Source organism: Mixophyes fleayi, chromosome 6 (genome assembly GCF_038048845.1).
Source record: "Mixophyes fleayi isolate aMixFle1 chromosome 6, aMixFle1.hap1, whole genome shotgun sequence".
Classification (NCBI taxonomy): Eukaryota; Metazoa; Chordata; class Amphibia; order Anura; family Limnodynastidae; genus Mixophyes; species Mixophyes fleayi.
This window is the reverse complement of record NC_134407.1, coordinates 47,659,923-47,676,218: the sequence shown is the minus strand read 5'-3', so window position 1 is coordinate 47,676,218 and position 16,296 is coordinate 47,659,923. Positions and strand designations below refer to the sequence as shown.

The 16,296-nt window shown below is 38.8% G+C and overlaps 1 protein-coding gene across 2 annotated transcripts in view; it reads left to right on the top strand.

Annotated features, from left to right (window-relative positions):
- PANK1 (pantothenate kinase 1) overlaps positions 1-16,296 on the top strand; it is a 39,036-nt gene that overhangs the window by 15,653 nt on the left and 7,087 nt on the right. For both annotated transcript variants that reach the window (XM_075216415.1, XM_075216414.1), the window contains exons 3-6: positions 5,473-5,726; positions 8,150-8,326; positions 11,198-11,321; positions 15,848-15,973. In XM_075216415.1, the coding sequence (XP_075072516.1) occupies positions 5,473-5,726; positions 8,150-8,326; positions 11,198-11,321; positions 15,848-15,973 (681 nt within the window). The remainder of the gene's footprint in view (positions 1-5,472; positions 5,727-8,149; positions 8,327-11,197; positions 11,322-15,847; positions 15,974-16,296) is intronic.

Sequence of the window (16,296 nt, the reverse complement as noted above, 5' to 3'; positions counted from 1 at the left end):
TCCCTAACATCAATAACTAGAGTATGCAATATGCGATCTCTTCGGCGATGGAACCGGACAGCTGCTGATGATTAGGGTTTTAATATGATACTAGGCATGATACCTTTCCTATAACCTGAACCTTGAATATCACTGAAGTGTACATATAATCACTATATATATATATATATATATATATATATATATATATAAAGACTAATAATAGACCAAATACTATCTGCTTATAAATTACAGTGTGACGGAACCAATATGAATATGAATTACATAAATAACTAAATTACAGTGTGACGGAACCAATATGAATATGAATTACATAAATAACTAAATGTTGTCATGCGAGTGTGTGCGTGCGTATTTTACAGAGCGATCGCAATATGCCACATTATACGACTTCGACAGTATGTTCTGCACCTATTGTGTAGTGCCTGTTATTATGCTAAATCTAGTCCTGATTGTTACTTGGAGCATGTGACATAATAATATATCCACAGATCAGATGACTTTAGAGCTGCAAGGAGAATACAAATTCCAGGTGTACTATATACAGTATGTTGCCAAAATATCTGCTGTGTTTAAGAACAGTTTTGCAAATATGTAACTGTATTGCTTTGTATGCATATGTACCCTGTCCTTCTGTGGGCTGGTTTAGGTGTATAATCTCAGGCACCTAGTTATGGACTTGTCAACCAGGTCTAGCTCAGGTACAGTGGAGTAGTTAACTGGTCATGTGCTCCTGCACATTCAGGTGTGGTAACAAAGGAAGGTTAGCAGTATAAAGGAACTGACATAGGTATGGTAGCACAGTACAATGATACAATGAATGGGTGTCAGACCATCTCTCTGATGGTATAAAACATTACTTTTATTACATTTTTCTACCTGCACAGCACTTGGTTAGATAAATCACAGTAGTATCTTATCACACAATGGCCCTTGAGCTGACTCTCTTTCATCCTGGGATTGTCATTCTGCCTCTCATTTCTTCAGTATCCGCAATACCATGGTCTCTCCTCTTGGTCTGATCTTACCTCACTACATGGTTTCTATTTTACCTACTTACCTTCTGCCCACCATGGTGCTGACAGATATAACACACTTGCTCTTCTTTGGATGTTTCTCAGAGTGGACATCAACACTCCTGACCAGTCAGGCTGACAGCACCTGGCTCGGTTACACGCTTGAACCCACACTACCTCACATAGTGTTGTCACCAACCTCTTCCTGCATCAACCTCTTGGAACTCAGGCTCTTGCTTTTGAATACATTACTTGCTACAGCCTCCTTTCCAGTGCACAGGTGAGGACATTATTTGGTCCCAGTGTTACACACTAGCCTGCTGGAGAGGTGGTTCCATTCATATCACTCTGGGATGTCACATAAGCACATTCATCCGAAGGGACTGTTACATATATCATTGCATTTCTACCTTTACACATCCTTGGTGTAGCCCTTGTAGTCAGAATTTGGCATTATGATCAGCTTTTATCATAGACTTTTGACCGTGTTGTAAAACCAGGGTCGTAACTAGGGCTGTGCGATAGGAGCGGCCGCCCAGGGCGCAACGCTGAAGGGAGGGCGCAGTTTATCAATATTTTAGGTTCATTTGGTTAAATTGAGGGCTAGGGGGGCGGCAACTTTGTTTCTCGTCCCAGGTGCTAACATTTTATTTAGGTTATGTGATACTGAGGGTTAGGTGGATTTGCTTGTGCTATGTTCTAAGTGTGCTATTTACATTACTTACATTTACTCGATTAGATTTGCATTATGTTAACATATTACATTTACATGGTTTCTACATTACTCTGTAGTTGATCCACTTAGGATTGATTTTCTTTAATGTAGTAATTACCCCAAGGCTCAACCACTTTTGTGTACCATAAGCATACTAGATGAAGGAGAGAATTTATTGTTTGGTATCAAATACCTTGTTATAAAGCAAGTAAGTATTTTTTAAATAATTTGGGTAACTGTATTAAGAGTCTGAGACTCCACGCTTGGACCCCTGGTGAATGCCCCTGCTTATTAGTTCAATATATTTGCTCATCGCTAAACCAAAACTGTGGACCTCTGCAGAATTGATGGCTTAGGCAAGCATGACAGATCTGTGTAGTTACGTTTGTGAATCTTACAATGGGATGATGGAATGGGCTAAACGAATTTTATTAATTGCAATGCATTAATTTACAGTAGTAAAACTAGACCATCATGTCAAACTAGAAACATATCGAAGTTAAAGATGTACAAGATTTTGTAAAAATGCCTTAAAAAGTATTGTTGGAGCTGGGAAATTCTTGTACATTTACTTTGAGACTTCTCTATGATGAAATCTTAAGGTACCACCCGCCTCCTCCATCATTAAGGAGATAAAGAACAGATACTATAGTTTCATGACTGTTACATATCATGGTTGGTAGCATATGACATTTTTTCCTAGGGATACATTGCTGCTGAGCCAAAGCATGTACATAGTTTACACTCTACATTGTCTCAGTGGACCTTGGAGCACTACAATCCCCATCATGTCAATTTACTGAGTTTGATAATAGTACACTTTCTTGCATTTAAAATAGTCCTTTTTGATAAACAGTAAGGTCTTAAAGCCTAGAGAATAATAATAGATGGTAGTTTTAGGGCCTGATTCATTAATGATAAGTAAAGCAAAAAAAAAAAAGAGTAACTTTGCACCTAGGCAAGGCCATATTGCGTTGGAGGGGGAGGTAAATTTAAAACATGATGGCTGATTTATAGTTGGGGTAGGGCATGTCCTAATCAACTTTAAATTTCAATGTAAAAATAAAGCTATCAAGTATTTGTGTGCTACATGAAAAAAAGCCAGTATTTAACTTATGCACAAAGTAATAAACTAATTTGCACCCCTTGCATTGTAACATGGTTTTGTCCAGGAGAAAGCGTACTAATTTTTTTTGCCTTACTTTCCTTAATGAGTCAGGCCCTTATTGACCATGTCAGTACTAAGAAAAAAATACATTTCCTGGGTTGAAGATTTCCAAGGTCAAATCTTTAAAACCTGGGACTGTCTTAGGGATCGTTGGCAACTAAGGCAATTATGTATTGAAAAAAATTGAGTTATTGACATTTTTTTCAAGTGACAATCTGCATGTGTTGCAGGACTCCATTGCTACCCAGTAGCAGGAGGGATAAAGTGCTCATTCTTATTATTAAGGATCACAGATCACAGGCATTACGTTGAGGCCTTTTTTAGTATATAGCAATTAGAATATCTGAAGGACAGAACAATTGAAGAGCAGCCCATCTCACTGCAGCATGTTGCATAGCAACAACATAATCATGGAGAGGCAGTGGAACCGGCCTAGCTGGCTGATTATGTTGTTACCAAACCTCACAATGAACTGTTCAGGAGCAAATCTCATCAAATAGATCATGTGATCAACCTCGTTCACTATACAGGCTTTCTCTCCCTGACGTTGACACCTTGAATCAATTAGTCACACCAGACTGGGACAGAATCCCCTATACCTGGGACGTGGAGATGGCTTGTAACCAAAATATAGACTCCATCCTGTTATTAATGTGACAATTATACATGTCTTTGTTATATTGAACTAGAATCACTGCATGTGAAAGTCCAGGGCCAGCGGAATATGGTATGCGCGGGAGGAGGGTGCTGCACTTACTGGAGCACCCAGCCAGGCTGCCCGCCCATGGGTGACGTCTCACTTGTTCCGAGTCCCTGCTCTAAATAGAGCGGGTATCGGAAAAAGTATAGTATTAGCACATTGGGAGTGAAGGGCATGAAGGTGCTGGACAATCCAGCATCGGCCCTGTGCAAGTCAATTGTATTTCTAAAAGAAATCTGCATAACAGTCATTTCTATCATTATGAAATATTTTCCTCTATTCACTTATGTAGCCTGAAGCAAAAGAGAAAAAAAATATCTCTAGCTACAGCAATAAAAGTTCATAATATCTTCTTTTGAAGTATGTCTATAAAACATGTATAAATATGAATTTAAATTAAACAAACTTTTGATTGTAATATCCTTTTAAAATATCACTGTAGACAAAGTTGGAATTTTCGCGTACAATATGAAGGCAAAAACCTCAAAACACAAACACAACAAATAAACAATAAGTTTTAGCTATTGGCTTAAAGCTTTGGGATGAGTAAAAAAAAGTCAAATTGCAAATGCAAAGCATGTTCCCTGTTCTTCTTTACTCAAAGTTACTGATTAGGCCATAATGTGTGATTCTATTATCTTATGCAGAGCATAAAGCCACTCATATATTCAACGGTGCCCCCCACCTATTAATGCAAGTTCAGTAACACCATCCCATACATTTTAGGACAGATGCCGTGGGGCACAGATTTAATTATGTATAAACCGTAGGTGTTTCATGCACATTATTTTGCTCAGTAATACAAAGACTTTTGTGTTTACGAGTGTATATTTGGCGGTTTATTTGCTCTTTACAATGAACGCCTGGGGTTCTTCCAACAAATTGACTACTTGGTACTTGTCATCGGTAGATATACTGGGCCTGATTCATCAAGGAACGCAAAGTGAACGCAATTTGCGTTTTTCTAAATTGGACGAAAACTGAACACAGGTACGCCTATAATCAACAACAAGAGGATCTCAAGAAACGTGTCTAGTTGAACACAGCTATAAGTATGCTCTGCCTATATGGCACTTGTAGACAGATACAACACACTACAGGATACGCACAATGCTTATGTGTATATGTAAAGTCCCATCAGAATGCACAGATAAAAAAAAATTATTAAATACATTAACACCTGTTAATAATATAATCATTAATAAAAATATCCTGTCCAACGGACCACCCCTATCAACAGCTGATCTGCAGACATTTGTTTTCACTGTCTGACTTACACTATTTTATTCAAAACTATTTACTGGCTGGTTGCTAGGAATTAAATCCCCTCTCCAGGAGAGGCTCTGTGGCTAGGGCAGTTAACTGTTGTTAGTTGTAATCAGGCAGTTCAGCATGCTAATCAATTTGACAAGCATGTTAAACAGCTCAGCCAGCATGCTAGTCATGGACACTACCACCTTCCTGCTCTACACCAATAGGAAACGCTGTTATGGTGCAGGGGCTAGTGAGGGGGATACAGAGTGCTCCTCAATATTATGCAGTTAGCATACTGAGTGTGCTTTCTATCTGTTCCTCTCCCAGTGAAGGGGGGATGGTGAAAAGTCTGTACTGTACTACAGAAGGAATTTCACAAGGTTACAGGTTTCCTTTAAGACTCCCAGTTTAACTGCCTGTTTTGTCCCAGTCAAAGTACAGTGCATGTGAAAATAATTGACAATATGTACTTTGATTATATTTGTTTTTTCCTTATGCCATATCTGTACATGAGAGCAAAGTGCTGTCTGATAGCTCTTTGCCCTTGTATTTGGAGAAATTGTATCCTCTGCTCTACTGCCCTGCTTATTCATTAACTTAATGTTTTTTTTCTTTTTAGATAGCTGACCTCCAGCTCCATAAACTGGATGAACTGGACTGTTTGATTCAGGGCCTGCTCTTTATGGATTCCGTGGGCTTTAATGGCTCTCCAGAGTGTTACTATTTTGAAAATCCAACAGACCCAGAGCAATGTCAGAAGAAGCCATACTGCCTCGATAATCCATATCCTATGTTGCTGGTTAATATAGGTTCAGGTGTCAGCATCCTTGCAGTGTATTCTAAAGACAACTACAAAAGAGTAACTGGGACCAGGTAACTAGCAGTTGGCCATTGGATTGTTCATGTGTGAGATTATATAACACCACCATAACTGCATCCAAAAAAGAAATTCTTTTGTACATTTTAAATACGTTTATCAATACCAATTTTTGTCTCTTTGAGCGCTGACCCCAGCCTTGGCTCATTACACAGTTATTTGCAATCTGTCAGCTCTATACATATCATCTGACAAATCTTGGGGTCCCAACTCCAAAATGCTGCTAAGGCGCCTCTGCCTCATTGTTGGACCCTAGGGTAGTAATACCATAAAGCACATTATAGTGAAGAAGGGATTTTGGGAGCTGTGGTCCACATTGGAGCCACCAGTATAGGTGTAGCTTTTTAATTTTTTTGGGTGGAGATATCTTCTAAGTAGCCGTCAGGAAAGCCCCTATAGATATTAATATATGAGGGGGGGGGCTGACAAGCTCACTATTTGCTCCATAGCATTCATTATAAACTCCTACTGCATACCACAACTTGTGGAAAAGTGTCATGCTTTGCAAACTGGTTTGTGTGTTTTTGATATTGTCCTGTTGAATCACATTGGTGACTTTTCTCAAAGTATTAAGGTGAATTTAGAATAGAGTTTGCTCCTCATCGGACAAAATGAAGTACAGGTGGAAGAAAACACCAGTGTACATAATAGGCTCATAAAGTCGCTCTTATATTGAAGAATGCCTTGTATTATTCTGTTGTAGTTTATCATACTTTAAAGAACCTTTAAAATATTGCAAAATCTACATAAAAGGGGTACATTTTCTGTTCCTTACACCTACTATGCATTTGTGTAGGTTTCAACAATGTCAAGGATATTGGGGCTGATGCTGAGTATGAACGAAATTGCGTCAAATGTGTTCGCAAAAAACCTGCAATTGCGTGAATGTTCAAAGTTGAACAAATCGCAAGATGCGTTCAGCATTGCACCAGGTTTACATCAGACATACATCAGATACACTAACGCACAGTTTTTTAAACTCTTGTTTTGATAGTAAAATACACATTCGCTATTAGGTTCAAATACATTAAATAAAACCTCTTGAATATACCGCTTCTCATGTACGAATAAACAAAATAATAATTTCTAAAATATGCTTACAAAATCATATAATGTTATATGATCAATGAAGAAATCACCTATCAGCTCCATGGGGTAAAAGTATCAAGCGGCGGGTTTGAAAAGTTGAGATGTTGCCTAGAGCAACCAATCAGATTCTAGCTATCAATTTGTAGAATATACTAAATAAATGATAGCTAGAATCTGACTGGTTGTTATAGGCAACATCTCCAATTTTCAAACCCGCCAGAAACTCTCAACTTGATACAATTACCCCCAGATGTGAATCTGTATTCAGCCAATCAGAAGAGGCTATCTAGTGCTGACGACAGTTATCATCAGCACCTGCCCTCAGTTGTATGTATATGTGTCTGTGTGCAAATACACACTTTTTGTACTCGGCCTATGTTACACCACCTCTTCCCTCCGCTGCCACAAGCAAGTATCAGATGCAATCTTCATACACATGTGTGTGCAACTTGTTTTGTGGGAATGCACAGTACAAATTTGCAAATTTTACAAAATGCAAACGGGCATTTGTGCTACTCTGTATTAGTCCCAATGTGTAAATCACAATCATAATATGGGGTTAACCAGACCTGATCATGTCAGATATGAAAAAAAATTTAAAAACTCAATAAATACTTGAGGGAATTTTCAGAATTATTTCACATCAAGAACAGTATTTTAATCATTAGTATGATTTTGTTTTTTAATTAAGGTGATATTGTCCACTTTCTGACTTTATCCGAAACACATACTTTCAGATAAGAAATGTTTTCTATTTAATAGCACCCATCGCCTACAGTGAGTGGGACAGCCATTGTATCAATTCACAAAGAACAAGTGACATTAGTGAGAAATTAGGACCAGTGTTCATGAATCACTGGTTAATAATGAACAAATATGATGCACTGTCATGAATCCTGGTGCATCCTACAAGATGGCTGCCTCTGTAATGTGTCTCTTATGGTCAGAGGTGTAGCGTGGGTGGAGCATGTTCTCCAGCCACCAGGTGTGCTGTGGGTGCCAGTGTTACTCTATAGTGAGTCCCTACATAATACCAGTGTCTTTACATTGCACTAGCACTAGTGTCTCTGATTATACCAGTGTCCATTTTTTTCCACTTCAACTTTCCCTTGAACGCTGGCCACGCCCCCTCACCTGGTGCACTTCAGGACTGGTGGAGGTGCCGTAAATTGTGCTTGCTACAGGCGCCAGGACTCCACTTTATACCCCTGCAATGGTTTAGTGACAATTCAGGAAGTGGAACGGCTGCTTTGACAGGGAATACTAATGAAACTATCATTATATGTTTCCCCATTGCCCTTTATTCACACATTTTGTGTAATCTTTTCAGTCTGGGAGGAGGAACATTCCTCGGTCTGTGCTGTTTGCTGACGGGTTGTGAAACATTTGAGGAAGCTTTGGAAATGGCAGCCAAAGGAGACAGCACTAATGTTGATAAACTGGTGAAAGACATCTACGGTGGGGACTATGAGCGCTTCAGTCTTCAGGGCTCTGCTGTTGCTTCTAGGTAATGTTATGTTTGTTGGTTTTTATCATTCATTTAGACAAAGAGTCTCCTTTATGTAGCAACAACTGGCCGATATGCAGCACATACATAGAAATTGGTAGTAATGTGCACCGTGGTTTTGCGCAGGCGCCTCTACATCTCCACCAAGGTTTATGAGTTTCGGCAGTGTAGGAGCAGAGATTTACAGACGCTTCCACTTTACACCAGAACATTACTTTTCTGCCAGCTGTGAGATCAGGTCTTGTCCTATACATTTAATGCAACGCACTTTGCACCTTTCAGTTGCACCTTGTTGGAGAAGCACATTTCTAGGTGCACTCTCCAATGTAAAATAAATCTTTATACACAGAAAAGTGTCACATGTAATAAGACAGTCCCAGCGTCCCCTCACTCTCAGGTGGAATAAGAGTTCATCATCATCACCACCATTTATTTATATAGTGCCACTGATTCCGCAGCGCTGTACAGGGAACTCGCTCACATCAGTCCCTGACCCATTGGAGCTTACAGTCTAAATTCCATAACACACAGACACAGACAGACAGAGACAGACTAGGGTCAATTTGTTTGCGGCCAATTAACCTACCAGTATGTTTTTTGGTTGTGGGAGGAAACCGGAGCACCCGGAGGAAACCCATGCAAACACAGGGAGAACATACAAACTCCAGACAGATAAGGCCATGGTCGGGAATTGAACTCATGACCCCAGTGCTGTAAGGCAGAAGTTCTAACCACTTAGCCACTGTGCTGCCCATGTTTACACTTGCACATAGTTTCACCTTCCCACAAACCTAGGTTCATTTATAGTTTGTGTTATCATCTCCCAAGCTAGGAGAGTAACTTGTTCCTTGAAGTGCGCTGAGAGACCACATAAACGCACCAGTAAAAAAACATTTTCATCTGTAAATCCAGTGTACTTCATAAATGATGTGAGTAATGCAAAAACGCACATAGATACGGGGAATTGAGGAAACAAATATTGTCGCTTGAAATAAAGGCAACTCTAAAGTCCTTTGTCATGACTTAAATTAAGGGAATAACATTAAATAGTGTGAAATGAGCTCTATATAGTGATAATTATTTTAAAAAAACATTGTAAACATGGGTCTGCGCCAATTAGGTTGTTATAAGTGGTGATGTTTTCAGTTGTACAAGTAGGGCCTGATTCATTAAGGATCTTAATTGAAGAGGTATCTTATTTCAGTCTCCTGGACAAAACCATGCTACAATGCAAGGGGTGCAAATTAGTTTTCTGTTTTGCACATAAGTTAAATAATGGCTGTTTTTTCATGTAGCACACAAATACTTGATAGCTTATTTGTACACTGAAATTTAAAGTTAATATTTGTGTGCTACATGAAAAAATAGTCACTTATGTGCAAAACAGAAAACTCATTTGCACCCCTTTCATTGTAACATGGTTTTGTCCAGGAGACTTAAATAAGAAACTTCTTAATTTAAGTTCCTTAATGAATCAGGCCCGTAATATGCTGTGGAGTCTTGCCTTCCAAGGTTTAACAATTGCCTACATTGACTTTGTAGATTGACCATCTTTCAGTGAGGTAAACAAATGTATCCTCTGATCAATAAAAATAGTCTCAATTCTGCAATGTACAAACACCTTCAAATTCGGAGTCTCATTCCAGAACATAGTTTTGCAGCCAGCTCTGAATTATTATTTATTGGCTAAAACTAGTTTAGGGCTTTTCAAAAAGTGAAACAAACACAATTCATATAATTTGTGTAGCACTTCCTAAGCAGTTGTTTGTTCCCTAGTTGGTATGCTAACCCCTGATGACCACAATTTTTGGTAAGACAAGAATGCTAGCGCAAATCAGTTATTCAGGTTTAACAGGAGAAGTAACTCTTCCTAAACTACAGGAATAAACCTTGAAAATAAAGAAATAAACACAATTTTTCTATTTTCTAAAAATGTGACTATGTGGTAAATTTATGAAGCTGAAGGTTTGAAAAAGTGGAGATATTGCCTACAGCAACCAATCAGATTCTAGTTATCATTTATTTAGTACATGCTACAAAATGACAGCTAGAATCTCCACTTTTTCAAACCCGCAGCTTGTTAAATTTACCCCTCTGTGTCAATAATGTCTAAATCAAGTTGACTCCACAATGAACAAAATATACAATGTTCAATGTCATGCTTTTTATAGCCTCTGTCCCTCTCTAACAGGGCAGTATATCCTAAAATCCCCATGCAGCGAGAGTGCATACGTGCAAGCACACCATTTTATTATCAGGGCCTGCACAGCTGAGTCCAGTCATTAGGCCTGGTAGGGGTTAGTCACATTAGCGTTTCCTAATGTGTGTTCTATGTTATCCACACAGACAAAGGTGATATACATGGCTTGGGTAAGGCCACAACCAAATTATGTAGACACCATTTTCCCATGAGAACATCCCATCTGCTTACATCACTTATGTCAATGTGAACAGCATAAGCGGCTCAGTATAGAGATCAATGGATCTCTCTAAAGAGCATTTGCTCACAGGACACACTTTTCCATAGACACAGGAAAAACCCAACCACTGCCAGAACCCAGATAGTGCTCTGGAGCTGAATAAAAAAAATAGGTGTCGTCTGCAGTGTAACAGTGTAAATTATTAGCTTTGTATTGATGAGGTTAGATTTATCAACCCTTCTAAAAATGAAAACTGGAGGTGTTGCCCATAGCAACCAATCAGATTCTAGGTATCTTTTATCTAGTACAATCTAGAAAATGATACCTGGAATCTGATTGGTTGATATGGCCAACACCTACCCCATGGAGTTTAATGGCCTTTTAAAATATTATGAATTGTATATGTGTTTTCCTGTTTATATTAACAATTTATCACTATTGTTTTTAAAAGCTTTGGCCACATGATGAGCAAGGAGAAAAGAGATACCATCAGTAAGGAGGATTTGGCAAGAGCTACGCTGGTTACCATTACAAATAATATAGGTTCAATTGCTCGTATGTGCGCCCTTAATGAGGTAATAATTGTATTTGTTCATACATTCCTATTTAAATATTGGTCCAGTAAAACATGGAGCTGGATCTTTCTTAAAGGGATTTTCTTACTTATAAACATGTTTTGTTTTTGTTTTTTCTTTTAATCTGCCATTATTATTTACCATGAGCTTCATCTACAGGGGTTCTTCCACCAAAACCATTTTGTATTTTTAAATAAATTGCTGTGTCGGGCACTTTCTGCCCTATGTTCCCCTGGTCTCCTGCATCTTCCGTTCTTGTCCCCAGTTCACATGTGTAAGGCACCCGTTGGGTTGGTAGTTTGCATAACAGTCTCTCCAGTTAAAACTGAACTTTTATGGAACACGTGTATTATCCAATTTCATAGTCATACACACAAAATTCCATGGGCTCACCCTGTGGAAGCCATTCCAACATCCTAAAGTCACATTCCATTTCTCATCCTTACAGGCTGAAATATGATGCTCAAATCTAGGTACTAATGCTAAAATGGTGAGTCTCATAACCACCGGCACGCCAGTGCCTTTTGTGTCCTTAGCATTCAGTGATGTCATAGCACAAATGTTTCCTTATGGATCACTGAGGTGGACAGAAAAATATAGAGACACCGAAAATAAAGAATAATTTGTGTCCAGTGCATCATTTATATTATGGGGAATGCATTTGTGTTATCAGCTTTGTATAGACTTTGTCTTGTGCTTCCTGTGTTCAGTGATCTTAAATATCATGTTGAAACGGAGCTCAATAAATTTCACCTGTTCTGTATTTGCAAGATTAATTTTGGCACAGATTTACTAAGATCTACTCTACCCAGCGTAGGGTAGTGAGGGTACCGGGTTGGAAAAAAAGCATAACAATATTTTTTTTTGTGTGTGAGCTGTGGGTTCACTATGCAGTGCAAAACTTTTGTTGTTCCCCATTCGTATTGAGGAGACAAAGGGAAATTATTTATAGCAACTGATTTATTAAACTGCTGCGCAAGATTGTGTGAGCTAATGTCATTTTTGCAATAAAAGTAACATTCTAAACACCATTTTTACAAATGGGACTGGTGTATGTATGAATTCATATGTAGTTCATCAGGGTAATATGCTGCTTTTCATAAAGGGTGTGGCCATAGTCACACATCCCCTTCATCGTAATTAGTGCCCCCCTTATCTATTAATTTTGTCAGCGTGGGGTCCCTGTTACTTTATAGTTTTTTTCCTTTATGACAGCAATATTTTTGAGAGCTGATCTAGCCAGGGAAGCCAGAGTAAAATGTGTTCTGTCTAGTAGTCTTGTGCTTTCCTGATTGTTATTATTATTTGTAAAGGGTAAAAATATTACTTCACGCTTTACATTGAGGGCATCATGATACAAACAAATATCACAACTTGAAACAAAAGGTAAAGATGACCCTGCCTAAAAGAGCTTACAATCTAAGAGATGTGCAGAACGTTATTTTATTGTTGACGCTCATTGACAACACCTGTTTCAGAACAACACCACTAACTCATAGTATCCAACCTCGAATTTACAAACAATATTATAGCAAATCAGTGGCATGAGTATTAGTGTGAGCCACTAAAATATATTATTATCTTTGGTGCTGATTAATGAAATCATTCTATATTTGGTTTCTATTCAGAGCAAATATAAGAGTGTTCCTTTAAAGTTTTTGATTGACTATATTTAAAGCCCCACTGTCACCTGAGAAAATGTTTGATGGCTGCTACATGTGACAAATTCATTTTGTTAACCAACAATGGCAGTGACGGGGGTTTGTGAGTTTGATCGGCCCTCCTGTTCAATGTTACAAGGTGCATAATAAAAAAATACACACTTTCCAAAAGGCTATATATATTTTATATATATATATATATATATATATATACACTCTGGGAGGAGAGGTCATATGACGGGGTAGGAGGGGCAGTATCACACCATTGCATCACTGTAGCCCCGCCCCATGCTAGGAAGTATTAAAATTCAAGCCATTTCATAGCAGGGGACGGGGCTTAATGACGCAAATTGCGTCATTAAGTCCCGCCTCCATCACCTCCGGAAGGCTGCCTACTCTTACAGGAGTCCAGGAGGACTCCCCGAAATTTGGGAGCCTCCTGGAAATCATGGGAGAGTAGACAAGTATGTCTGAACCACTTCCTAGTTAGGTGCATGAGAGCCAAAATTGTGCGACTTGCATCACCATGTTCCCCTGCACTTCTTACTTAATCTCCCCTCCAGGATATCCCGGATGGGAGATCATTAAAGTTGGCAAGTATGAGTACAGTACTGTGTGTACAACATTTTTCTGCAAAATACAGCTGTATGTGATGCATAAGTTTCAGTTTGCATTACAATCATGTTCTGGTGAATAATGTACCAATCTGGTAAATGTGAAGGCAAGCACCATAGTGTCCTCCTCTTTCTGCTTTCAGCTTCTTTACAGTGTTGCCTTGTGGCATGGAGTTCAAGCAGCATTGTACAGGGCTATCAAAGCATTAAGTACTCCATCAGAATTTTGCCAAAGAACGATAAAAGCCCCGTCTTCTGTTGTCTTTATCCCATTTTCTGCTGTACATGCTTTGTGTATTATTTTTCTTGTATATTTTGAACAATAACAATGAGTCTACTATGTTTTTTTGTTTACCAGATCTTTAAAAATCCCCTGAATTTAATGTGCTGACATTTCTTCAGTGAGACCCAAGTAGTTCAGTGGTTCCCAACCTTTTTCTTACTATGACACAAACTCTTTATTCCCGAAAAAGTGAATAAGTAGCAATATATTTTAAAACAAACAATGTGAATTACAGCTATTTTTTATTTATAGATTTTGAACTTATTTTCTGAGTTTTCCTATTAGAAATGTATACTGACTCACTGACTGATGTAGTTGTATAGATTCATTTTCCTGGAATCTTTCTTCTGACCTTATTCTTGATTAAAAACTGTCGGACAGACAGAGTTACAAAGCATACAAAATACAGTCGCACATGAAACTGAACAAGTACAGCATAGGTTGATGAAGGATGTGCAGACGAGACAAGGGGTAGAGAGGGCCCTGCATGTGAGAGCTTACAGTCTAAAGGGAGAGGACATTGCTAAGCCAATATGAACTAATGGGATCCAGAGAGGGCTTGGGATCGTAGCTGGTAGAACATGCAGTGGTAGTAGTATCTAGAGGGGGTAGGACAGGATATAGTGTAAATTTGGGCTTTTTGAGAACTCTTGAAGATTGAAGGGTGGGGGGGGGAGTCTAGCACGTTAGAGGTCTTGGAGGCAGGATTAAGAAGTGGTTACTAGAGAGGAGGAGAGGCATAGGACAGAGGCAGATTGAAGAGGGCTAGAGGGTTATCTTGTGATGAGATCAGAGATGGGGAGAAGTTGGTGAGGGCTTTGAAGATGAGTAGCTTGATTTGAATTCTGGAGGAGATGGGGAGCCAGCAAAGGGATTTGCAGAGTAGGGCAGCAAAGGTGGAGGGATAAGAGAGGAAGATGAGTCTCACTGCATCTTTTAGGAAGGATTGTAGAGGGGAAAGACAGATGAGGGGATCGCCAGGTAGTAGGAGGTTGCAGTAGTCTATTCAGCAGATAATAAGAGAATGGATAAGGGTTTTGGTAACGTCTTGAGTGAGAAAGGGTCGTATTCTGGAGGAGGCAAAAGGAGGAGGAAGCAAATAGACAACACAAGGACTGGATGTGAGGGGTGACACTGCCAGACCGAGTTCTACTTATTCTTCGATTTGACAGAGTTCCCAGATCCTACCCTCTTCATCAACATCATCATCATTTATTTATATAGCGCCAGCAAATTCCGCAGCGCTTTACAATTGGATACAAATACAGTAATAAACAATACTGGGTAATACAGAGATAGAGGGGAGAAGGCCCTGCTCACAAGCATACAAACTATAATATAGTTTCTCTAGTGCTGGCTTTCTAGTAAAATGTAAAAAAAAATTCTAGTTCGGTCCACGAGTAGTGTCGCACAATGTCAGTAGTGATGTCAGCACCATTACTTATTAGTTATACTAGTTAGTGTTCAGCCCTGGGGTCACTGATGCAAGTCCTGTATCAATATGAATTACCTATAACCTACTTTATTCAAAACTATGTCTTTGATTTGGTGTCTTAATATGGTCGCAGAACCTGTGTCTTTATAAGACCCACTCTGGCATTAATGCAGGACCATCCAGAAACATATGTGACTATATTTTGTGCTTACAGTTCGCAAATCTTTTATTTTAACTGTTTTATGTCTACTTGGTAACAGAACAATGTGCTTCCATTAAGTTGTCATTCAAAAAGATGTAGTCTCCTAGGACACCTGAATGTTATCTTGCCCTTATACATTGCTACAATACATTATCTTCTAGTTTCACCAACTCTCCATTCCTTGATCTCTGTAATGTGAAATTGATTTAATGTCTTACTTCCTTTCAATGCAATGAAGAAAAAACATATCTAATGCTCTACTATTATAATGTTCACAAGTTTTTAGAAGTTTGTTTTCTTTGTACTTATTTTTATGTCACTTTGCTTGTAGAACATTGACAGAGTATTGTTTGTGGGGAACTTTCTACGAATCAACATGGTTTCAATGAAGCTGCTATCGTATGCCATGGATTACTGGTCAAAAGGACAGCTAAAAGCCCTTTTTTTGGAACATGAGGTAAAGGGAGTTTAATCTATATATTATTTATATTATGGGTAGTGTCTGAAAGTGACTAGTGTCAACATTATCCAGGCAAACTTTACAATAAAGAATTTTCATACCATATATACTACTGCAGGTACAAGTGCTTGGTTTAAATCAGTGGTGCTTGACTTTTTTTTTTAAAGCTGGTAGCCCAAATGTCAGGGTGCCATCATACTCGCACCCTAAGTGCCAGTGTTACATTTTTCTGTGGTTTGCAATATAATGTATAACCCTTCGGATATATAGGACCCAGTGGTGTAGTATGGTAATTATAGATCCTTACAGCAGGAGGTAGA